Here is a 26687-nt window from a genome sequence, read left to right as displayed (position 1 = left end):
GTACATCACTAGCCACGGCAACCGGTTGTATCTCTGTGTAATGTGACTGGACCTCGGGAAATAGTGAAAAGAGAATGACTTTCTATTAGCCTCTACAAGAAGTTCCTCAAATCCGCAGAATGGCATCAAAACATGCAATCCTTCAAATTCTTAGAAAGACCATGGCTATTCAATGGCAGAGTTAGGCCTATAACGTGTCTACTGTACATGATGCTTAGTAAAATTAAGTTTTATAGATAGCAGGAATATTTTCCTGATGGATCATCGTGGAACGAGTATTGCTGGCAAATTTTCAACAGGTTCTCTTTGATATTATGATGCCAATTTTAAGTTAATGGTTATTGAACTCTCGGAAATAAAGAATAATTTTGCAGCCGCAAAAAATAATACGGCATAAGTAAAGCCAATGTTCTGCGTTGGTGTGAAGGCAAAGATAGTCTAAAAATGCGTACAGTATAAGAAAGGCATTCATATTATTTCACGAAGCAATTTTTAAGCCTGATTTATTTTTTTATTTTTATTTTTGCAGGAAAAAGTAGGGGTTACCGTATTTCACGGCATAATCGTCGCCACCGCGTAATCGTCGCATCCTTTATTTTCAATACAAAAATCGGACTTTAAACCTTTAATTACATAATCGTCGCACGTCCAAATTTTGTTCACTAATCTGGTTAAAAGGTAAATGGCACTGCAACGTAAGTTGCACATGAATGCGCAATTTAAATACGTGTATGGTTTATGGGCAATTTGGCAACACAGTCACGTTTGCGACATGTTGCACAACGTATAAATAAATAATACCGGTATATGTACGACGCATGGCTTACCGGTAGACTATCGGCAGTTTGACAACGTGGTCGCGAGACAGTGTACTATTTATTCACCACCTACATATTATGCTTACCGGTAGGCTATCGGCAGTTTGACAACGTGGTCGCGAGACAGTGTACTATTTATTCACCACCTACATATGAGTTCCCATTTGAAATAAGTAAGGCTGTAAGTTATCGCTTATCGGCAACGTCGCCAGGAAATACCGGCTAGGTAGGTTGAATGGACCTCGAACCAGCCCTCAGATACAGGTAAAATTCCCTGACCCGGCCGTGAATTGAACCCGAGGCCTCCGTGTAAGAGGCAAGCACGCTACCCCTACACCATGGGGCCGGCTCCTGTGTTATAGCGCACAAAGTGAAATCCAAGACGATAACGCAGATTTCCACGGAATTATTCAGCCGAATTATTTACGATGTCTCAGTTGTCATCGCTAGACTCTTATCTTACTACTACGTCATAAGTGTCTGGGCATGGGATGAAAACTTTTATCCAAGCAGTCAAGATAATTATTATCCAATGCTATTAAAGTTTTATTTTATAAACTCGTCAGTAATGTATTGTAAAATCATCAATAACTGGGAAGAAATATTAACCTAATTACCGTATGTTTAAAAGAAATTGAAAAAAATGAATGTTTGTTACTGACGTCTCGGAATACAGTCAACTATACAGTAGATCTACACCGCGCTAGCTAGAGCTCCGGTTTGCGAGCTTTGCGCAAGCGCAGTAGTGTGTCGCAACCAACGAGCTAAACTGATAAATTGTTGCATGCTTCCTTGCTGCCTAACAGTATTGGCTGCTCTGGAATGGACAGATCACAGATGCATTTATTTGTTTCAGATTTACGTGATTACTGTAGACATGTGTGCGTGAGAATTTAAGTTTTTAATTTGTGTTTTGGGTGTTTGCAGAAATAATTTGTTTTAATAGTGAACAATTACGGAAAGTCATTTATATCGCAAAACATTAACGTGTGAAGCATTTATAAGCGATTATGGATAAATATAGAAACTATTCTGCGGGCTTCAAGCTAAGCGTAATTGCCTTCGCTGAACAGCACGGGAACAGAGCTGCAGAAATAATTTTCTGTGAGTGAAAAATTGGTGCGTGACTGGCGGAAAGTAAAAAACAAGCTAAAAAGCACAAACCCTTCTAGACGCGCGTTTAGAGGTCCTAAAACAGGGAAGTTTCCTATAATTGACGAAGAAGTGTTTAGGTACGTCAACCCTTTAAAGACCACTTACGTCGATTTTACAACGAGTGGATGCTGAGCGGCGATCAGCAATTGACGCCCGCCGGAAATATCAGGCGTCCACCCTTGGACTTGTTATGCTCGTGGGTGAAGAAGAGTTGGGATCTTATACCACCTGAACTAGTCTCCAAGAGCTTCAAAAGGACTGGGATTTCGAATGCACTAGACGGTTCCGAAGTTGACGCAGTGTGGCAGGGAGACTAAGAATCTGATACTGGTATGAACAGAGGCGAGGACGGCGCATTAGATAGCGAAACCTGCGATAGCGACACCGAAGATTTGGAATAAATTGCGTACCGGTAAGTCCGCATTTCACAACAAAGCGATAATTTTTTGCAAGTGTAATATTTTAACTTTAATACTCAAATTAATGATAAATTAACTCAATACGTTCATTTTTATTTTCAGGTTGGAAAAACGTTCGCCGAATTGTTGCGAAAAATTATGAATTTTGTTTTAGACTATTTTAATTATTTTGATGTATAAACGCGAGTATTACGTGCATCTTAAATTTGTATCAAATACAATTTAGTTATAAATACATTTTTTGAGTAATACAAATACTGGTATTAAATATTCATCGTATAATGGTCGCACCCTACAATTTTTTTCGAAAATTTTGGTATAAAAAGTGCGACGATTATGCCGTGAAATACGGTATCTTAGATTTGGAGAAATACGGCAATATTGCATTAGATATAACAGTGAGAGCATAGTCTATTTGCGGCTAAAAATGAGTAAGATACTACTCTGCATTTTCTACTTGGTACCGCCCCTAACACACGTTACTCTTTTTGTTAGTACCGTCATAGCACATGGCATTTTATACAGGCTACTGTTAGTGCTATGTGGAATGTGTCATGATGTAGAGGGTATTGTTTAAGGCTGTTGCTCGCATGGCGTACAGTACAGACTATTGTTAGCACTGTCCCAAGACGTGGTGTACAATGCAGGCTATTGATAGCTCTGTGACAGCACGTAGCGTACACTACAGTCTGTTGTTAGTGCTATGTAGTATGTGTCATGCTGTACAGACTACTGTTAGTATCGTTGCAGCGTGTGGCGTACAATCCAGGTTCCACATCCTTTAACTCACCATATCCTGTAAGACAGTCCAGCTTTTTCTTCTTTGTGAATTCTCGACAGTTATATTACTTTGGGGAAAGAGGTAGCCTTTTGTCGCACCCCCAACCTGAAGGACCACTGTATTCCATTTGGTCAGGATCACCTTTCACCTCTCTGGCATGGGAAGCTCTACCAGTAGCTGCCTATGTAATCGAGTTCTTCTTCCGTGTTGAACCATGTTGTTGTTTTCTGTACACGGTGGGAGACTGATTACCTCGGATCATTTAGGAGTATTTCATGTTGTAGAAATTGATTCCAATAGGGAACCTGTATCTAATAAGTTAATTTATAATACCAATAAAATTTATAGTAACGGACCAATTATATTATAAAATTTATAATACCCAGTAATGGGTCAGTTATATTGATATTATAAATTTACTCATTCGGGACAGATATTTCAGGTTCACTATGGGAATAGATTTTTGTAACATCTGATGGCCTAGCAGGCATCAGTTTTTGAAAATGAGACAAAGTCTCTCATAGTGTATTGGTACTGCCAGTGGCTCTAAGTAGGCTATATAGTGGCTTTCACATTATGCACTAGCCATGCATCTTGGTAGGTGTGCTTGTTACCAACTGATGAGCCCAAATTGGCACACTGGGGCGAAATGCTGGCAGTAGGAATGAGTTAGCCTGAACATTTATAATGTCCAATAACCGACCAATTAGAGGGGTATTTCATTTGCCTCGACAAAGAATACTCCTGTGTATTCAAAATGTAGGCAAACTGTATGGAATGTACAGGAAACAACAACATGGATACCTGGAAGGAGGACTCACTAACTCTACACACAGCAGAAGCTTCACATCTGCCGATGTAATTGTTTTTGCTTCCCAGCTTCGTCAGAAATTGGCTTCAACACTCATTGAAGGGTAATCTTGATGAATCTTCAGTCATGGAGGAAGTGTAGGATAAAACGAAAGCTAGTTAAACTCGGGAAAGGAAAGATACTTTTCACAACAAACTTTCTGTCCCTTTGCAGCTCTATCACTGCTGCATCTAGGACAGGTAATTTGTTCTCCTTGACATTGTGAACCTTACATGTGAACTCAAACTCATTGAAATGTTGGAAGTTCTACACGCTGAATTTCTTCTTCTCTCTTTTCAGGAGAAACTGCGGGATGTTAAGGTGTATCCTGAGAGAGGCAGTTTAACAGGGAATACAGAGTACCTGTCGTCCCAGTTGGAGAAGCGACCCTATTGGTGTATCTCTCGTCAAAGGGTGTGGGGTGTTCCCATCCCTGTCCTGTACGACACTAGGACTCAGACTCCTGTTATTTCAAGGTGAGTGTTTGTATAGCAACATGTTTTCACTGTGAAAGACTATACAGGGTGTCCTTAAAAAAACTTCCAATATATACAATGGAGACAGCACACAACAAATGCATGAAAAAGGTCCTGTAAACCTTGGTCACAAATCCAATATCTTCAGAGTTATGGTCCGTTGCCACTACTGTCAATGATCATGATGTTCCAATAATTTATGCAGGGTCGTAGGAAACAAAGGACAGAAATACGTTCCTTGCCCTGCAAATGTGGAACGTGCATTATGGGGCACTGGCCCATTTTTATTGTAGGGTTCTGTGGCACTTAACATGGGTCTTCCATGAGCGATAGATTCGTCAGAGAGGGATAATACCTTGGCCTGCCTGTTCGCCTGAACTTAACCCTTTAGATTTTTGGTTTTGGGGGCTTGTAAAGACCCATAAATGATGTGGATACACTACAAAAACTTGCGTTCAATGCTTGTAATGAAATCCTGGAACAGCCGGGGGTGTTCCAAAGAATGCATGATTCCTGGCGAACAGTAGCGGCGATTGGGAGTTAGAAGTGGGAGGGGGGGCACAAATATTTATAGACAGCGGAAGTACCCGGGTTTAAGGGCTAGAGCAGAGAAGTGGGGGGGGGGGGGGGGATTTCTAAGGCATAATTAAAAAAAAAATGTATAGCTACAAATTGGTAAGCCTTTTCAATGCTCTCTGAGCGAATTTTTTTTGATATAGACGTAAAGGTTGAGTCTACCAACTTTAGTACGCTAATAATAGTACTGTACAAGAAAACTTTCATCAAAGGGACAATAATTACACATGTATTAAAATTAAATAGAAGTTTGGCATGAGTATGCAATTAAAATGTAATTTAGTATTTGACTACATACTAATAAAGTTACAAACACTGGATAGAACTACACATTTACTGAGCGAGGCTGCCAGAATGACGAATGTGAGTGGCAAGTGGGTGAACCATACCTGTGTCCATGACCTTGGCATAAAATATACCCCTGCTACCCTTCATCGCCGCATGTACTACACGCTGCTGCACTGTATGAATCGGTTAGCCACGACGAACGACATTTTGTGGGTATTTCTGCTAAGTATTTGTCTTAATAATTAAAGAAATTAGAGGAAGGAATTAGCTGAAGAAGCAATAGGGATTTTACAAATTGCTTTTTTTAAATTTTTTATCATTTCTAGTTTCAGGCAATTTTTTTAATAACTCCTAGGTTCTTCAGTCTGTCGAAACAAAAAAAAGTCAGGTGGCTAAACTTTAATGTTAAAAAAGAAATCTCCACAAACTGAGAGGTGGGAGGGGGCGACTGCTCCCCTTGCCGCCCCTCTAATCGCCGCTACTGCATGCCAAGTAGGGTGGAAGGATGCATTTCAATAGATGGCAGTCGCATCGAGCACATGTTGTGAAGAGTAGATCAAAGACATGGTGATGATTGATGTTAGCACACCAATGTTTATAGGACCTTCTCCTTGTTTATTGTGTACTCCCTCCTCTGTAAATATTGGAACCTTTCTCGAGGACACCCTGTATAAGATTATGAGTGAGTTTAAAATACACTCCGCCGGCTGAGTGGTTCAGACGGTTAAGACGCTGGCCTTCTGACCCCAACTTGGCAGGTTCAATCCTGGCTCAGTCCAGTGGTATTTGAAGGTGCTCAAATACGTCAGCCTCGTCTTGGTAGATTTACTGGCATGTAAAAGAACTCCTGAGGGACTAAATTCCGGCACCTCGGCGTCTCTGAAAACCGTAAAAGTAGTTAGTGACACGTAAAGCAAATAACATTGAAAATACACTCAAGGATCAGAAGTATTTATGATATGGTGGAGAGAACGTTCGAAGTGAAATCCAGTCTGAGACGAGATAGACGGAGTTCGTAGATGGACCCTTTCTCCCTGGTTAATTTCAGATGTTGTTTAAAGGGGCCTAATAGCTAGGTCATTGGCCCGGTAACTTCATATTACTGATGTTGATCCCTATCAAAACGAGGTGCTGGGGCCGATGACCTTAGATGTTAGGGCCCTTTAAACAACAAGCATCATCATCATCATCATCATCATCATCATCAAACGAGTTGTTGGATCTAATGCAACAGCTTTTCTGGTGCGCCGGTTTACTGGAACAATATCAACTCGTTTAAAAGATCCTTTAGAGGTTTCACAGTGTACTTCTTCTTTTATTCAATCTCGTACTTGGATGTGTCATTCGGCATGCAGATAAAATCTGATTGGCTGAGTGTGGTCCTGATTGGCTGTGGTAATGGAGAACCTGCACAGACAACATCATTTTGATGAGTCAAGATAAGAACGAGCTGACAGATCAGGGTAGCTATCGCACAGCAGGTTGCAAAAGTGAGGCTAGGGCTCAGTGAACATACGACCATGTACTGTATATGTCGATGTCAAGATCCAAGAGGCGTGTACCGTATTTATTTGATTATAAGCAGAGCCCCGGAAATGAAAAATGAGAAGTTAATAAAAGAAACATGCAAAGCATAATGAATACATTTTATTAATTAATTGTTTAGTCAGTCGTCACCATGAGATGATTCAGATTCACAGTCATCTATTTCCTTGCCACTATCTTCGTACAGAGCGTAGTCCTCTGTTCCATCGAGCAATTTTTAAATGCATGACCGATGATTTTTCATGGAATGTTTGGAAACAATGCTAGAATTTCAGAAGCTTCAGTTAGCGGAATTACTGAGCGAGTTGGCCGTGCAGTTAGAGGTGCTCAGCTGTTAGCTTGTATTTGGGAGATAGTGGGTTCGAACTCCACTGTCGGCAGCGCTGGAGATGGTTTTCCGTGGTTTCCCATTTTCACACCAGGCAAATGCCGGGGTTGTAACTTAATTAAGGCCACTGCACCTTTCTTACCAATTCTAGCTCTTTCCTATCCCACCGTCACCATAAGACTTATCTGTGTTGGTGCTGTTTTTCCGTGTTGACGATACTGGTTCTAAGCTGAGGGACATTTTTTGAACCCAGCAAAAAAAAAAAAAATTTTTTAAAGTTTGGTTTACAATTGGGTAATTGTGGTAGCTGTTAGCTTGCCTTCAGGAGATAGCAGCCCTGAAGATGGTTTTGGTGGTTTCCCATTTTCACACTAGGCAAAATGTGGAGCTTTGCCTTAATTAAGGCCACAGTCGCTTCCCTCCCAATCCCATCATTGACATAAGACATCCATGTGTCGTGCTATGTTAAAAAAAAGAGACACATAAGATCTGTGAAAAACCACTCATTATCTGCAGATGGTACCAGGTTCCGGTGGGAGTATAAATTCAAGTAGCTTAGTAGCATATGTTAGCAAAGTTGACTCAATGTAAATAACAGAATCTAAAGCAGGAAACAGGGCTTTAGCCCTTGAAATACACTGAGATCTAAAGCTCTTTCATGTCAAGCAAAGATCAGGGTCTACAGCACCATCATTTGCCCAGTTGTTTTTATAGCTCCATAACATGGACAGTAAGGAAGACCAACCGAGATAGGCTTCAAAAGGAAACTGATCCAATGAATCCATGGACCTATGAAAGAGGAGGGTGTTGAAGAGGACAAAGAGATGCATTGTGGAATCGGAGGATGTCAAATCACATGATTAGTACTTTAAGTACATCAGTCTCTATTTTATACGTTCCTGGTAGGCCAAGGTGGACACATACAGACTTGAAGTAGCAGATACAGTGTACAAAAAGAAAAGCTTAACTCCCTTCTTAAGACTCGCAAATTTTCAGCAGAAATGATGCATGTACCTATTATAGAAATTTCAGACTAATTTAGAAAATAACGATCAGAACGAATGAAAAAGTACTGGGCAGATCACAAGGACTAAAATGTACAACCTTCAAAGAGCAAGTGAATGTGGAACGACTCAATATGACCAGTAAAGTTAATACTAATAATTAGGGCCCGGCTGTTTATGAGCCAAAAATTTATTAAAATATGACTTCAAAATTATGTGGTTAGATTTTCTAAATCTTCAAAATCTTGCCGCTGTTATGTTGAAAATGTACTTTTAAAATCTAGCACATTCAATAAGAATAAGTAAGTGATATTAATTTCAAATTTATTTAATTACGGTACTCAATCCAGAAGTAACTCAGAACTCTGCACAGAATAAAATAAATATCAACTGATGGGCAATCGGAAAGAAGTAGAATAACAAATTACATTCATTTTAAAGTTTTAAAATAGGAACAATCTTCTATTTTCATGCCACATTGACTTGTAACGGGGAAAGGACCGCTCAGCATCGCAGGATGTTATTAGGGCATATTTGAAATACATCAAATCATTAAGAGTTCAATTGAGGTTCACCTTTCTGGCGCTTTCTACTCATCTGTCTGTTTCTATACAGCTTACCCTCCTAATTCACATACATACATATTTCTAAGAAAGATCATCATCAATGTCCCACTCCAGTTGCCCGGGTGTGGTTTCTATGGAAGATAATTGTAAGAAATTACAGGCAACAATTAGGAGATGTGAAAAATCCGTCTTTGAGACGACTGCAAGCAGGTATGTGCAAACGGAATTTTAAAAATAAAAATATGAAAGAAATATGAAAATTCACTGTGAAAAATGACCATATTATGAAAAATTACCAGGAAATGACACAAATGTTAAAAAAACAAAATATAATTTTATATGATCCGTGAAAATTACATAATTTTAGTCACCGTAGATAAAATCATGCTTAAGTGATATTTTCCATGGAAAGAATATTTTTTTTTTAAATATGACATGTCGTAAACATCCGGGGCATACTAGTAATACATACCCATTATACTTGTTCTTTGGACATATCTACTTAATGAACCCAGGAAGACTAACCAATTAGATAATAAGGATTTTAGAGATAGGAAAACTATGGTATGCTGGCATCAGGAGTGAACAAGAGGACCTGCCAGTGTCATTTTGACAAAATGTCGCCTATCTCTAATCATTTGCTCATCAGTGTACTCTGGTGGCTGTCAGATGTGTACAGTGGATTTACATTGGTACTGCTTTGTTATGAAACAAGCCTCATATTTCCTTCTTTACTTTGTCAGTGATAGTTGGCAAATACCTGAGGCTGAAGAGGTATCTTTTAATTTTTATTTTTTCAGGGACCTCATAGAACATTTCTGCAATTTATTGGACAAGAATGGATCGGACTTCTGGTGGACTCAGCCTTTGAACATCCTGGCTCCTGGTGATTTGCTAGCTCAACATAATTTGGATGCAGACCACATTGAGAGAGGAAAGGTAATAACCATAATCTTTTCACATTGCTGCAGTACACAAGTTAAGAATTCTTGTATGCAATCTTCTTAGTGTAGATATCAGAGAAACGTTGTGACAGTTGCAATTATTTATATGGCTAAAAACATTTAAGCTCTATAAGTCTTTAGACTTTTTCAATCGTGAAATTACCAGCATTTCGCACCACTGTAACAGTGAGCTCATCAGTTGGAATGCTACACAAATTAAATTATGGTTTCCTTCTAGGAACCTTATTTTTTGTTATTTATATGGTTCTTCAGTATTGATGTTCAAACCTATAAATAATGGAAAGAAGCAAACCGGTGATAAATCAAGTCATGTAAAGAAAGATGGAAACATGAATAGAAACAGATAATACCAGTTATCCATAAAAAGACCGGGTGAGTTAGCCGTGCAGTTAGGGGCACGGTGCTGTGAGCTTGCATCCGGGAGATAGTGGGTTCGAACCCCACTATCGGCAGTCCTGAAGATGGTTTTCCGTGGTTTCTCATTTTCACACCAGCCAAATGCTGGGGCTGTACCTTAATCACGGCCACTTCCTTCCTACTCCTAGTCCTTTCCGATCCCATTGTTGCCGTGGGACTTATCTGTGTTGGTGCAACATAAAGCAAATTTATATGTATTATCCATAAATGTTTGCGCCGTATGTTTCAGTGACAAATAACGACTTGGTGATTTCTTGCAAATGCATTTTATTCAGAAAAATAATCTCATTCAGCTTTAATTACATGTTCCCAATGAGATACAAACTTATAAATCCTGCTTTTGTAAAAAGTTCTTGTCCCTAGAAGCAAAAAATTGTCCTATGGCCTGCGTGACATCATCTCAGTTTCAGAACTGTTGCTCACGTAAATGGTTATCCATGGCCAAAAATACATTATAGTCAGATGGAGCGATGTCTGGGTAGTAAGGAGGATGAGGTAAAACTTCCCAACCAAATTACCTCCTTTGTCACTTTCGCCATTTGAGGTCTAGCATTGTCTTGAAAAGGGATCACTTCTTTCCTGTTGACTAGTGCTAGCTGCGTGACACGGTGCAGCTGCAACCCTTTGCAACTGAGACGAGTACACCTCGGTTGTAATAGTTTTGCTGCATTCTAGGAATACCAAGTGCACAGTACCAGCGCTGGTCCACCACACACAGAGCAGTTCTGTTTATGAATGTTTTAGTTATCACATGATTTGTTTAATTTTTATTTGGCTGCAGATGACCAATAAGCAGCTGAAACTAGTTCCAAAATTTATATAATATCATTTACTTGATATATTGTATTGAAAAGGTGGACCTTTTGTCAATTTATTCTTTATTAAGTGAAACAATGCACTGACTCACATTAGTGCTCATAGTGGGTTCTTAAGTGAAACTCTGCATTTACTCACATTAGCACTCGTAGTGGTGCTTGAGTGAAACTCTGCATTGACTCACATTAGCGCTCGTAGTGGTGCTTTAGTGAAACTCTGCATTGACTCACATTAGCGCTCATAGTGGTGCTTAAATGAAACTCTGCATTGACTCACATTAGCGCTCATGGTAGTGCTTAAGTGAAGTACAAGATAAATTCCTTTCTGTGTCATCATCATCATCATCATCATCATCATCATTTCCCTTTATCCAGCTGTAGCCGGGTAGGGGCAAATATGGTTCCTCTCCACTTTCTTCGGTCTTTCCACCACTCCTCCTCCAACACTGTGTCCCAGTCCAGGTTTCTTTCTATAATGCTGCGTTGGATGGTATCCTTCCATCTCAATCGTGGTCGTCCACGGCCTCTCCTTCCTTGGATTTGCATTTCCATCACCTTTTTTGGCATTCTTTCGTCGCTCATTCGCTTTATGTGCCCAAACCATCTTAGTCGGCTCTTCTCTATTCTATCATTCATTTTTTCCACTCCAATTTCTTCCCGGATTTTCTCATTCCTTATTTTGTCTCGTCTACTCTTCTGTATCATACTCCTCAAGAATTTCATTTCGGCTGCCTGTATTCGACTCTCATCCTTCTTTGTCATTGTCCAAGTTTCTGCTCCGTAAGTTGTTATGGGTACGTAATACATCTTGTACATAGTATCCTTTGCTTCCATTGGCACATCTTTGTCCCATAACATATTTCTTACACTATGATAGAAACAACTTCCAGCTTGAATCCTTCTACTAATCTCAGCATCCAGTCGAGCATTCTCCATTAATTCACTCCCCAGGTATTTAAATGTTTCCACTACTTCCAGGGGCTTGTCTGCAAGTCTAATCTGACCTTTCCCTTCTTTCTCCCCTCTCGTCATAACAAGAGTTTTACTCTTTTCTACACTTATTTTCAATCCACATTCTTCAATCTTCCCATTCACCACATTCAACTGTTCTTGAACCTTCCTGTCGTCTTCTCCCCAAATCACAATATCATCTGCAAATAACATCATGTTCATTTCTCTTCCTCTATATGCTGCTTTTGCTGTTCTCATGATGTCATCCATTACTATTGTAAACAGGATTGGTGATAGAACACTTCCCTGTCTCAGCCCACTAGTTATTTTGAACCAACTTGTCCTGCCAACTTGTGTTTGCACGCAACTACAACATTCCTTATACAATGCCATGATCATTTTTATTAATCCCTGTCCAATTCCTTTTTGCACCAGACTGTCCCAAACTTTCGTCCTAGGGACACTGTCATATGCCTTTTCAATATCAATGAATGTCATCACCATATCATTCCCGTACTCCCAATGCTTTTCCATTAGTTGTCTCATAATGAAAATGGGCTCTATTGTTGATCTTCCACTTCTGAAACCAAACTGATTTTCCTGTATCTGCTTCTCAACCCTCAACCTTATTCTACTTTCCAGTATTCTTTCCATTATCTTAGCAACATGGGATATTAGAGTAATTCCCCTGTAGTTCTTCAAAACTTTCTTATCACCTTTCTTGAAAATTGGGATGATTATTCCTTTTTGCCAATCGTCAGGGACCTCCTTATTCTCCCAGACATTCCTGAGAACCCGATATGTCCACTGCAGGCCTACAGCTCCAGCTGCCTTTATCATCTCCACTGAAATTTCATCTATTCCAGCGGCTTTTCCATTCTTCATCTTTCTTACTGCCATTTCAATTTCATTCATTGTAATTTCTTTATCCATTTCTTCGTCAACTAATTGTCTTTCCTGGTCGTCCATTGAATGACTGTCATCCGTTCTTATGTTCAGCAGCTTCTGAAAATACTCTCTCCATCTATTTCTTATTTCTTCCGGCTTTGTTAAAATTATGCCACCTTCATCCTTCACAAATCTGGTGTTTACTTGATCTCTCTTTTTGTTTCTTAAGATACCATACAGTAATTTCTTGCTGCCCTGCGTATCATCTCTCAATTTCTGTGTGAATAAGGCCCAGCTTTTCCTCTTTTCTTCCTCCACTACTTTCTTGGCCAAATTCTTTGCCTCCACATATTTTCTTCTACTTTCTTCAGTCTTAGATGTTTTCCATGCCTTCCATGCCATTTTCTTTTCCTTCACTTTAATCTTTACCCTATCATTCCACCAGTGTGTTTCTTTGTCTTTCACATTTCCTGATGTTCTACCACACACCTTTTCTGCACATCCAACTAGTGCTTCCTTAAATCTTTTCCATTCCTCTTCAACATTCCCCACCTCTGTCCTGGGTACCAAGGGTATTATTTCCCTTTGAAATTCTTCTTGTACGCTTTTCTCCTTCAACTTCCATACTTTAATTCTTTTCTCTCTTCTTAATTGGGGTTTTTCAATCTTTCCCTTTCTGTGTATTGGTACATTTATTTTCAATATGAAATGTCCTCCCTTTTTTATAACCTGCATAATTACAATGATTAGAGAAATTTGAAAAGCAGATGCAGATTCAGTCTTATGTCAGCATCACTGCTTAGACAAGTGCTCTTCAGGTAATTTTCTCACCTACTTTAAGAGTTGGGAAAGCCGGGCTGAATGGCTCAGACGGTTGAGGCGCTGACCTTCTGACCCCAACTTGGCAGGTTCGATCCTGGCTCAGTCCGGTGGTATTTGAAGGTGCTCAAATACGTCAGCCTTGTGTCGGTAGATTTACTAGCACGTAAAAGAACTCCTGCGGGACTTAATTCTGGCACCTCGGCATCTCCGAAAACCGTAAAAGAAGTTAGTGGGACGTAAAGCAAATAACATTATTATTATTATTATTATTATTATTAATAAGAGTTGGGAAAGCTATGATGCTTTTTAATCAACATTATTCGCCCACTTTAAGACAATTTAACGTGTCTCCTGCACTATTTAATTTGTTCTCAAATATACATGTGTGTGGTTATACTTATAAATATCTGTTGCGCTCTTTTGCTGCCCGCATGGATTTGAATAAGATGTCCTAATATTTTATTATTGAAAGAAAGTGTACCATATCAATTCTTCTAACTGCTTCGGATACCCCATCTGTATCCATATTTGTCTTGCTACACCTGTATGCAAAACAGTTTATCATTTCCTCAGTTTTGCATAGTAGACATACAGGTGTTTTTCAGAACTTTGGAGAACCTCTCCCAAGTTTGTTGATTCACACTCAGTAGATTTATTCTGGCTGTTTGCACAGGACATCCTCGACATCTGGTTTGATAGTGGGATATCCTGGTCCTCTGTTCTGGAAAATGACAAGGTGGCTGACTTGTACCTGGAAGGAGTCGATCAGTTCAATGGATGGTTCCAGTCTTCACTGATGACTTCCGTTGCTGTTCAGGGGAAGAGCCCATACCGGTTGGTTTATGATTACTTACATATCTGTTGTCTTCAAATGTTGTAATAATTTTATTGAAATAAGATTGTGAATTCGATCCACTGATTATTTTAAAATGATATGAAGAACTACTGGGGAATTACTCTGATATCCCATGTTGCTAAGATAATGGAGAGGATACTGGAAAGTAGGATAAGGTTGAGGGTTGAAAATCAGATACAGGAAAATCAGTTTAGTGTCAGAAGTGGACGGTCAACATTAGAGCCCGTTTTCATTATGAGACAACTAATGGAAAAGCAATGGGAGTATGGGAATGATATGGTGATGACATTCATTGACATTGGAAAGGTATATGACATTGTCCCCAGGACTAAAGTTTGGGACAGTCTAGTGCAAAAAGGAATTGGACAGGGATTAATAAAAATGATCATGTACAAGGAATGTTGTAGTTGTGTGCAAACACAAGTTGGCATGACAAGTTGGTTCAGAATCACTGAAAATGAAATGGTGTATGGCTTTTAGTGCCGGGAGTGTCCGAGGACAAGTTCGGCTCACCATATGCAGGTCTTTTGATTTGACTCCCGTAGGCGACCTGCACGTCATGATGAGGATGAAATGATGATGAAGATGACACATACACCCAGCCCCCGTGCCACCGAAATTAACCAATGATGGTTAAAATTCCTGACCCTGCCGGGAATCGAACCCGGGACCCCTGTGACCAAAGGCCAGCACGCTAAACATTTAGCCATGGAGCCGGACTTCAACATCAGTAGTTGGATGAGACAGGGGAGTGTTCTATCGCTAATCCTGTTTACAATAGTAATGGATTATATCATGAGAACAGCAAAAGCAGCATATAGAGGAAGAGAAATGAACATGTTATTATTTGCAGATGATCTTGTGATTTGGGGAGAAGACATGAAGGTTCAAGAACAGTTGGATGTGATGAATGGGAAGATCGAAGAATGTGGATTGAAAATAAGTGTAGAAAAGAGTAAAACTCTTGTTGTTACCGGGCGAGTTGGCCGTGCGCGTAGAGGCGCGCGGCTGTGAGCTTGCATCCGGGAGATAGTAGGTTCGAATCCCACTATCGGCAGCCCTGAAGATGGTTTTCCGTGGTTTCCCATTTTCACACCAGGCAAATGCTGGGGCTGTACCTTAATTAAGGCCACGGCCGCTTCCTTCCAACTCCTAGGTCTTTCCTATCCCATCGTCGCCATAAGACCTATCTGTGTCGGTGCGACGTATAGCCCCTAGCAAAAAAAAAAAAAAAAAAAACTCTTGTTATGACTAGAGGGGAGAGAGAAGGGAAAGGTCAGATTAGACTTGCAGACAAGGCCCTGGAAGTAGTGGAGATGTTCAAATAACTGGGGAGTGAATTAATGGAGAATGCTCAACTGGATGCTGAAATTAGTAAGAGGATTCAAGCTGGAAGCTGTTTCTATCATAGTGTAAGAAACATGTTATGGGACAAAGATGTGCCAATGGAAGCAACGGAAACTATGTACAAGATGTACTACGTACTCATAACATCTTATGGAGCAGAAACTTGGACATTGACAAAGAAGGATGAGAGTCGAATACAGGGAGCCGAAATGAAGTTCTTGAGGAGTATGATACAGAAGAGTAGACGAGACAAAATAAGGAGTGAGAAAATCCGGGAAGAAATTGGAGTGGAAAAAATAAATGACGGAATAGGGAAGAGCCGAAGATGGTTTGGGCACATAAAGTGAATGAGTGATGAAAGAATGCCAGAAAAAAAGGTGATGGAAATGCAAATGCAAGGAAGGAGAGGCCATGGATGACCACGATAGAGATGGAAGGATACCATCCAAAGCAGTATTAGAGAAAGAAACCTGGACTGGGACACAGTGTTGGAGGAGGATTGGTGGAAAGACCGAAGAAAGTGGAGAGGAATCATATTTGCCCCTACCCGGCTACAGCTGGATGACTGGAAATGATCGTGATGAAGACTTTGGGGGTAAATAATGACAACCCACATTTTGTAGGTTCTGAGATATAATGGAATGAATTTTCACATCATACATGTCCAGGAAACGAGGTACAGTATGTTCAAACAGGAGAAAAAACAATTTTGCATACAAAATCGGAACATTTTAGTAATAAAATTTTTTGTAGAACCGTATATAACGCATACGGTTCGACATTCAAACCATACACCGTAGATAGAGGGTTGAAAACCGTAGATGTACGGTTCAACCCGTATGGTTGGCAACGCACAGATCCCATTAAGAACAAGAATTCCTTGAGGATCATCGTACAATATTGAACTTGGATGGTCAGCCAATATTTCATATAGTATTTATTTTGAATCGTGTGACAACCAATGGAAGTCAAGGGCAAGGTCGGTGCACAAACTTTCAAATAGAGCAACTGACAGAGTTTCTAGTTTGGCAGTCAAAACAATTATTTTCCAATATGTAAATGAAAGAGTAAGATATAGATCCTGGTATTGATGTTCCAACTGGCTATTGTTTTGAGACATTTGTGAATAGTTTCGTCCGTACGATGCACGCAATGTAAACATGCGTTAAGGTCATGTGGTGCATCTGCGTTTTGTAGTTAAGAATGTCCACCAGAGTAATGGTTAGCACAATTAGCTACCGTTCTCGGGAGCCTGAGTTTGATTCCCATTACTCTACTGCCAGAGATTTATGAATGGCTGGCACAAGACGATATTAGAATGAAAGCAGTGATCAAGTTTACTCAGGTTTACTGTGTGGTGTACCTCGTGAAAACGTTTCTACAGGGGACGAGGGAAAAGAACGTGTTAAGCTGAAAAACATACTATTGAATATCCCATTAAAAACTATCCAACAGAGACATGGAATCACATTAGTACATTTTACATTATGTGTGTAGTATTTCAGGATATAAAGGAGAGCACTAAAAAGTGAAAAAGTCGAGAGAACAAAAATGAAAAATTCTCCACTGGTGCCTGTAAAAGTAACAAGAGAGTATTAAGGCAACCGAGAAGTGTGAAACAATAGAAAAATGTAATTTCCAATGATTACCGTATAATCCCGAATACCACCTGCACTAATTTCCCCAAAATATTGGTTCTAAATCTTGGGTGCGGGTCGTATTCAAGCTGTTTACATGGAGTATTGAAATAGATTTGAATATGGTTACCACATGTAAATGGGCATTCAGGTCTTATTGTGTTTTAGTTGCGTTCTAGAAAACAAGATCAATTTTTCTCAATACGGTTACAGTGGCATGTAAACGCAAAATGTAAGGTAATGAAGTATGGTAAATCAAGAATATGGGTAAATATGAAAACCGCTGCTGCGGATGGTCGATCGTGCGGCCAGTATCCAGTAATTGGGAGATAGTGGGTTCGAGCCTCACTGTTGGCAGCCCTGAAGATGGTTTTCCGTGGTTTCCCATTTTACACCTGGCAAATGCCGGGGCTGTACCTTAATTCAGGCCAAGGCCGCTTCCTTCCACTTCCTAGGCCTTTCCTATCCCATCGTCGCCATAAGAAATATCTGTGTCGGTGCGACATAAAGCAAATTGCAAAAAAAAAAAAAAAAAAAGTTTCACAAGTTTTGCTGGCACGCTGGATGCGCAAATAGCTGATATCGCGGATATCATACTTTGTGAGAGTCGAGACTGTAGGTTACGGAAGTTTACCTCGCTCACATTCAAGTTCCGTATCTGTCCCGCGGAAGTGGTGTCTCGATAGTAAGCGATGGATTCAGAATGGCGTCTGCGGTCATTTACTGTGCGTGAGAAACTTAAAGTTGTAAGTGAAGTTGAAATATACGGAAATTGTGCCGTAGGCAGAAAGTACGATGTTGATGAATCGTGTATTCGTGATTGGCGGAAGGAGAAGGAAAAACTTATAAAAAGTAATGGCGATCACAGAACGTTCCGCGGGCGGAGTGCAGTGTTTCCGGAAATTGAAGAACGACTCCACAAATTTGTGATAGAAAAATGTGAATTAGGATATGGTGTTTCTAGTGAAATATGTCAATTGAAAGCACTAGAGATCTCAAAAGAACTCAAGACGCAGAGTTTTACTGCAAGGCGCGGATGGATCCAAAACTTTTATTGGAGAAAGGGATTGTGCATTCAGAGACGTACGCCTATTTCACAATGTCTCCCTGGGGCGTATGAAGAAAACTTAACGGCTTTTCAGCGTCACATTATTCATTTGAGGGAGCAACATTCGCAAATTGGGCATGCTGACCAGACACCTGTCTATAGTAGTTTGCAAGCTGCTTTACGTTGCATCGACACAGATAGGTCTTATGGCGATGATGGGATAGGAAAGGGCTAGGAGTGGGAGGGAAGCGTACGTGGCCTTAATTAAGGTACAGCCCCAGCATTTACCTGGTGTGAAAATGGGAAACCACGGAAAATCATCTTCAGGGCTGCCGACAGTGGGGCGAACCCACTATCTCCCGAATACTGGATACTGGCCGCACTTAAGTGACTGCAGCAATCGAGCTCGGTTCTATAGTAGTAATAACAAGAGTTGGAGTTTGACATTTCTTAGAGGGAGGTCCGTTTACTGCCTGCCGTGGCGGGATAAAGGGAGTGGCTGTGTGGTTGCCATGGAAACGAGGGTGGGGTGACTACAGTTGCCATGGAGATAAAACTTCTGGGATACTCGTCTTGCTGGGAGTTATAATACCAATATAAATGGTCCGTTATTGGACATTATAAATTTTCCAGCTAGCTCATTCTTGGTTGCCAGCGTTTCGCCCTCATGTGCTAGGGTGGGCTCATCAGTTGGTACCTAGCACACTTACCAATACGCTGGCTAGTGCATACCGTGGAGGCCACTGCGTAGGCTAACTGCAGCCACCGGCAGTGCCAATGCACTAAGAGACTTTGTCTCATCACTAAAAATTGATGCCTGCTTGGCCATCAGATGATATAGATGTTGATTCCCATAGGGAATCTGAAATATTTGTCCTGAATGAGCAAATTTATAATACCAATATAAATGGTCCGTTATTGGACATTATAAATTTTCCAGCTAGCTCATTCTTGGTTGCGAACGCTGGCAACCAAGAATGAGCTAGCTGGAAAATTTATAATGTCCAATAACGGACCATTTATATTGGTATTATAAATTTGCTCATTCAGGACAAATATTTCAGATTCCCTATGGGAATCAACATCTATATCATTGCTGGGAGTTGCCAAACCTCTCACTTCACTTGTGAGTTAGATCTTGTCGCAAGCAGTTCAGTGTGAGTGGCATTCTATTTATGTTTTTTGTGGCCATTAGTAAGTTCCTAATTGTATTTTAAATACTATTTACGTACGTACGTATGTGCAATCATTGTATTTTAATTTATATTTCGAATACGAAGAATACTCCTCGAAGGAGAGGGAGGCCCAGGACTCGTCCACCTCATGGAAAAAGAAAAATTCTGCCGGCCAATAAGGTGTGCAGAAACAAAGTATAGGACAAAGGATTTGTCAGGCTATAGGTACCACCCCTGTTAAAGAATAATAATGTTTTTGATTTTACGTTCTGTAGCACTTTCAAATACCACCTGACTGAGCCAGGGTTGGGATAGAAGGCCAGCGCTCTACTCTCTGAGCTTATCAGGCCGGTCCCTGTTAAAAATAATGTAACATGAGACCAAGTCAGTCACAGTCACAGCAAAATTTGTCCCATTTGTGACCACTCCCTTTACAGTGGAAAACAAGAATGTGAAGAAAGAACAGTTCTTGTCCCATTTGCAATCACTGTAAAATTATCAGCAGCCTGTCAGGGTTTTCCAACTTCAACGCAGCAAGGGGACTGCTAATAAGGCGTACTCCACACAACTGTGTGATAAGGATTCTCCCAACCCGTACCCTCTCTCTTGAATGTTTTTTGGGGTAATATTAGTCTATACTTCTTAACATACTGTAATTATTCCAGCTTTATCCATCCATCGTTGACGTAGCTTTGATGGTATGCTATCTGCGTGCTTACTTACGACATGCAGGTCAATGAGACACGAAGAAAGGCAAGCCTTATGCTTTATATAATGGATACTCTTACAGAAATTTACGGAAAAGTGAGGGATGTTTGGTGGCGTGGGTTTGTTTTACCGCTGGATTTACGTCGCAGCGACACAGATAGGTCTTGTGGCGACAATGGGATAGGAAAGGGCTTTGAGTGGGAAGCAAACGATCGTGGCTTGTTGTGAAAAATAGGAAACCACAGCAAATCATCTTCAGTGCTACTGACAGTGGGATTCGAACCCACTATTTTCCGAACGCAATATAATCTTTTTGTGCTATCATTATAGAATTATCATTTTTTCAACTTATTTTAATCTAAACATTTTCTTAACATTAAGTTTTGGAATCTTGTACATCTAATCCAAGCGTACAGACAAAAATTATAATTTTATATTTTATATTTTCAATTGAGGAAAGGGCACGAAGATTGGAGCGTCTGAAGAAGTACTGGGAGGACCACAAAGCCCGAACAATCCCTTCAAAGAGACCTGAACGACGGACTGACTAAAGTGATCCTATGTGGTCATGAAAAAAGAAGAAGAAGATGATGATGAAAGTAGACTGAGTGGCTGTGCGTTTTAACGTGCTGTGGCTATGGAACCAAGCTCTGCATTCGGGAAACGCGTGGGTTCGAACTCCACTGTCGGCTGTTCTTAGAATAGTTTTCTGTGGTTTAATATTTTCACTTCCAGGCAAATGCTGGTATAGTTCCTATCCATAGGCCAGAGCTGAGTCCTCGCACCCCTTACCCAATTTCATTCACCATAACACATTTCATCGTCATTACCTCCTCAACTGAGGTTGGTGCCAGGAAGGGCATCCGGCAGTAGAAACATGCTGTATAAATTAATCTCATCTCGTCTCGACCCGGTATCAATAAATGAGACTGAGAGGTAGACATACATACAGACAGAGGAAAGTAGGCTGATTATATTTTGAGCAGCTGCTTACTTAACGACTCGGTATGAATATTTGAACAGTTTGAGCATTATGTAAGCATTCATTTAATATTAATATTGTGCCCTATTGTATAGGAAAGTGTAAGTTAACTGTTAAGTATGAGATGAGCTACAATTGCTTTAAAAAGGGTAGCACTGTCAAAGAAGTTAAGTGTTACAGAAAAATCCTTTGTTTTGAAATCGGAAAGTGTTAAATTCAACAGTTTTAATACGCCCATCTTTTGTCCTACTTCTTAAAACTCATTTAACTGCCTTTACACCCACAACCATCTGGTAACTCTAAATAAAAGGTTTATTTCAGTCCTGTTTATTTCTTGTCAGTCCCGATATAGACGCATCAGTCTCAAACGGTAAATATAAGTAATTTAATGACTTTCAACATACGATTCGTAAGATTCCCAGTTTCGCCAGTTACTTGAGAGATGTCTTCCTGTACCAATCCTTCAGCAAGGAATTCCCTCACAGCAACCTGACTGTTTGTATGTCACTGGCCAGGTAGTCTACAACAGATCACAGCGGTCGGAATGAAGGAGAGAACAAGTGAGCAGGAAGCGAGGGGTAAGAGCATGTAGAAAGGAATGCTGGAATGTGGCAACATCGTGAAATGGCACGTTCAGTGCTCCTCCTTCCAACCTTACCTGTCTTACGCCAACTCTTGTTATTACTAGTATACTTTCAAATGCCGTTGGGAAACACAGTGGATATGAGGGATTCTAAAAGTGTAACCATCAGAACAGGTGGGAATGAAAAGCAACGATGCACGGTAATGTTGTGCGTATTAGCGGATGGAACCAAATTCCCTCCATATGTGGTTCTGGAGAGGAAAACACTTCCGAAAGGAAACTTGCTGTCTGGCGTTATTGTTACAGCACATGAGTCCAGCTGGATGGACAGTGCATTAGTTGAGGACTGGGTGAAGTGCGTTTGGCAACGTCGCCCAGGAGCTTTGTTACAAAAACGAAACAGGCTTGTGTTGGACAGTTACCGAGGACATACGACTGACACTGTAAAAATATGAGGTGCTGGGGCTGTACCTTAATTAAGGCCACGGCCGCTTCCTTCCAACTCCTAGGCCTTTCCTATCCTATCGTCGCCATAAGACGGTGCGACGTAAAGCCCCTAGCAAAAAAAAAAAAAAATGAGGAAAGGAAAAACCGATCTTGCAATAATTCCTGGAAGACTTGCTTCTATTCTATAGCCGTTGGATGTATGCGTGAACCGGTCTTTCAGAACTGCAATGAAACAGGTGTACACCAAATAGATGTCTGATGGTGATCACGCGTTAACACCAACTGGACGAGTGAAGAGGCCTGAAGTGGGACTAATATGCAGCTGGATCAAGACCGCATGGGCGCGCATTCCCAATGATCTAGTGTCCAAAAGCTGTAAGAAATGTGGAATTTCAAATTCAGTGGACGGTAGTGAGAACGACTATTTGTGGAAAGATGCCAGCGACGAAAGTTCCTATGGTGAAACTTCAGATGACGACGGTGAATTGTAAATGATCTGAGTATTGGATCGATGCTGATTTTATTAACTGTGAGCTGTTTGAATTTAAATTTGTGGTACATTTGAAGAAAATTAAATAGGTATGTAAGTTATTTTATTTTTTATTTTTTTCCGTATTTTGCCGTCTCAAATTTAGGGTGTGGGTCTTATTCGGTGGCGGGTGGTATTCGGGATTGTGCGGTAGTTACATATCTCAAAAACTAAGAGAGGTATTTCCTTGAATGTTCGTTTGATATATTTAGCATACATTCATCATTATTTGCAGTAGAATATGAAGTTTCTATCTTTAATATTTTGTGTCAGGAAGAACATTATAACAATAGTATTTTAAAAAGGTATTGTTAAAAATTCCCTCAACTGATGTACCTATTTCTGAGACGGTACCTAAACCATACCCCTAGAAACTTTGCATGCATATTATTTAAACCTTTTTTGAGTTGCTGAAATAAAATTATTGTCCTATTGTTTACAAGAGTTGAGAAATGTTTATATCCTAGTTGAAAACTGAAATTTTCTATAAAATTTTCAGTGCTCTTTAAGTGTCCTTAATGAACTAATCAAGATATCTGTTTAAATGTACTTCCACAAGCATATCTACATAGTATCTAAGAGACTAACAAGTTTCAAATCTATATATATAAAATAGCTTGTCCTGACTGACTGACTGACTGACTGACTGACTGACTGACTGACTGACTGATTCATCATCGCCGAGCCAAAACTACTGGACATAATGAAATGAAATTTTGGGGATACATTCATATTAAGATGTAGGTGCTCGCTAAGAGAGGATTTTTGGATATTCCATCGTTAAGGGGGGTGAAAAGCGGGGTGATATTTTAAAATGAGTGAATCTATATCTCAAAACTTTAAAAGTTTACAAGTGTAAAAATTGGTATTTAGAATCTTCTTTAAAAATAAGGAAATACGTATTTTTTTTTGTTTTCAGAAAATCCCAATAGGAGGGGTGAAAAAGGGTGCAAAAGGGGTTGAATGCCTTTAATCAGGATACCGGTACTTATATCTCAGAAACTGAAGGTATTACAGACCTGAAAATTGGTATTTTTGATCTCTAATAAAAATAAAGAAACACGTATTTTTTTGTTTTTGGAAAATCAAATTAATGAGAGTGTGAAAAGGGGGGTGAATTTTTAATATCAGAGTATCTATATCTCAACACTTTTAAAGTTTACAGATGTAAAAATTGGTATTTAGAATCTTCATTAAAAATAAAGAAACACGTATTTTTTTGTTTTCGGAAAATCCCAATAGGAAAGGTGGAAAGGGGTGAAAAATGGGTTGAATGTCTTTAATGAGGATACTTATATCTCAGAAACTGAATATATTACAGACCTGAAAATTGGTGTTTTGGATCTCCTTTAAAAATAAAGAAACACCAATTAAATCCAATTAATAGAGGGGGGTGAGAGGGGGTGAATTTTTAAAATGAGTGTATCTATATCACAAAACTTTTAAAGTTTATAGATGTAAAAAATTAGTATTTAGGATCTCCTTTAAAAATAAAGAAACATATATTTTTTGTTTTGGGAAAATCCCAATAGGAGGGGTGTAAAAGGGTGAATAATGGGTTGAATGTCTTTAATGAGGATACCTATATCTCAGAAACTGAAGATATTACAGAACTGAAAATTTGTATATGGAATCTCCTTTAAAAATAAAGAAACACGTATTTTTTTGTTTTTGGAAAATCCAATTAATGGCGGTTAAACAGGAGTGACATATTTGGGTGAATTTTTTGAAAGACAGTATCTCCAGAATATCTGAGAAACGTAGAATGTTACAGACGTAAAAAGTGATATTTGGAATCTCCAGTAAATGTAAAGAAACATAGGCGATTTGTTTTTGGAAACTCCTCTTAAGGGGAACTAAACAGGGGGTTAAATTTTAAAATGAGAATTTATACAGTATATCTCAAGAAACTTAACATGTGACAGAAGTGAAAAATGGTATTTTTATCTCTATAGAAATAAGGAAACGTGTATTTTTAGTTTTTTCATATAGCCCTAGGCTGGAGGGGGGGGGTAAAAGTGATTGAAAATGGTGTTGAATTCTTTTAATTAGGCTACTGTTATCTCAAAAATGAAGATGTTACAGACCTGAAATTTGATATTTGGAATCTGCTTTAAAAGTAAAGAAGCACGAATTCTCGGAAAATCCAATGAATGGGGAGGGGGGAGGTGAAAGAATTGAAAAATTAATTGACTTAATTGTATGAGAATACTTACATCTAATAAAAACTAAAGTTGTTAGGGCCTATAGATGTGAAAATTGGTATTTGGATCTCTTTTAAAGACAAAGAAAAGCCCGTTTTGTGGGGGGAGGGGCGGATCATCTTGGGAGGCGTGAGTGAAAAGGAGTTGAATTCCTTTCATGAGGACACATAAATCAAAAACTGAAGAAGTTACAGTCGTGATAATTGGTATTTAGAAGATCCTTTACTATTAAAGAAACAAGTATTTTTTGCCGGAAAATTCACTTCAGGGGAGGGGAGGAGTGTGAAAGTGAAAAATGTGAATTATTTTAATCTGAAAACTGAAGGCACCGAGCTCGATAGCTGCAATCGCTTAAGTGGGGCCAGTATCCAGTATTCGGGAGATAGTGGGTTCGAACCCCACTGTCGGCAGCCCTGAAAATGGTTTTCCGTGGTTTCCCATTTTCACACCAGGCAAATGCTGGGGCTGTACCTTAATTAAGGCCACGGCCGCTTCCTTCCCAGTCCTAGCCCTTTCCTGTCCCATCGTCGCCAAAAGACCTATCTGTGTCGATGCGACGTAAAGCCAATAGCAAAAAAAAACTGAAGGTAATAGACGTAAACAATGGCGTTTGGAATCTCCTTTAAACATAAAGAAACACGCCTTCTTTTAATTTTTTAGGGGGGGGAGGGGAAAATAAACTTAACGGCGGTGGGTTGTAAAAGGAGTTGAGACCAATTGATTTTACTGTTCATAATGTATTTATAAGGAGCCTCCGTTGCTCAGGCGGCAGCGCAGCGGCCTCTCACAGCTGGGTTCCGTGGTTCAAATCCCGGTCTCTCCATGTGACATTCGTGCTGGACAAAACGGATGTGGTACAGGTTTTTCTCCGGATACTCCAGTTTTCCCTGTCATCATTCATTCCAGCAACACTGTCCAATATAATTTTATTTCATTTGTCATCCATTAATCATTGCCCCAGAGGGGTGCACAGGCCAGCTGCCGGCACAGTTCCTATTGTCGCCACTAGATTGGGCTTTATTCATACCATTCCTGACCCTGTCGAATGACTGGAAACAGGCTGTAGATTTTCGATGTACTTATTCTGATCATAAACCGATCATTTTTAATCTTTCATGGGTTCGTTTTCAAGAGCCATTTTTCCCTTCGGAGAACGTTTTTAGATTACAGTACCTTCTCCTAGCATATAAATAAAAATGTAAACACATTTGAAATAAACTATATTAATGAGATTGACCGTCCAGGTTTTCACCTCTATAATAAGGTCAATAATGCACGGAAGTATGTCATTCGTATGGCCAGAATTTCCCCACACTTGCCTATGCGCGACAATGGTGCTGGTCACATTCTCAACAATGACAATGACAGCAAATGTAATTTACCGCCAAGTAGCGGTCTCGTTAAATGTGCGGACCGCGCTGGAAACGGGTCCTGGACGGGTAATGACTAAGAATGCAGTCCGCTGCGGGTTCAGAGCCCCCAAGGCACCCAAGACGACTCCACGCCG

The 26687-nt window shown here is 39.9% G+C and overlaps 1 protein-coding gene across 1 annotated transcript in view; it reads left to right on the top strand.

Annotated features, from left to right (window-relative positions):
- The window catches only part of IleRS-m (Isoleucyl-tRNA synthetase, mitochondrial), a 101229-nt gene that overhangs the window by 35798 nt on the left and 38744 nt on the right, over nt 1-26687 (top strand). The window contains exons 9-11 of the mRNA XM_067156087.2: nt 4324-4499; nt 9607-9745; nt 14338-14498. Coding sequence (XP_067012188.2) covers nt 4324-4499; nt 9607-9745; nt 14338-14498 — 476 coding nt within the window. The remainder of the gene's footprint in view (nt 1-4323; nt 4500-9606; nt 9746-14337; nt 14499-26687) is intronic.

Source organism: Anabrus simplex, chromosome 12 (genome assembly GCF_040414725.1).
Source record: "Anabrus simplex isolate iqAnaSimp1 chromosome 12, ASM4041472v1, whole genome shotgun sequence".
Taxonomy (NCBI): Eukaryota; Metazoa; Arthropoda; class Insecta; order Orthoptera; family Tettigoniidae; genus Anabrus; species Anabrus simplex.
The sequence above is the reverse complement of the archived record's forward strand: the minus strand, read 5'-3'. Positions and strand labels throughout refer to the sequence as shown.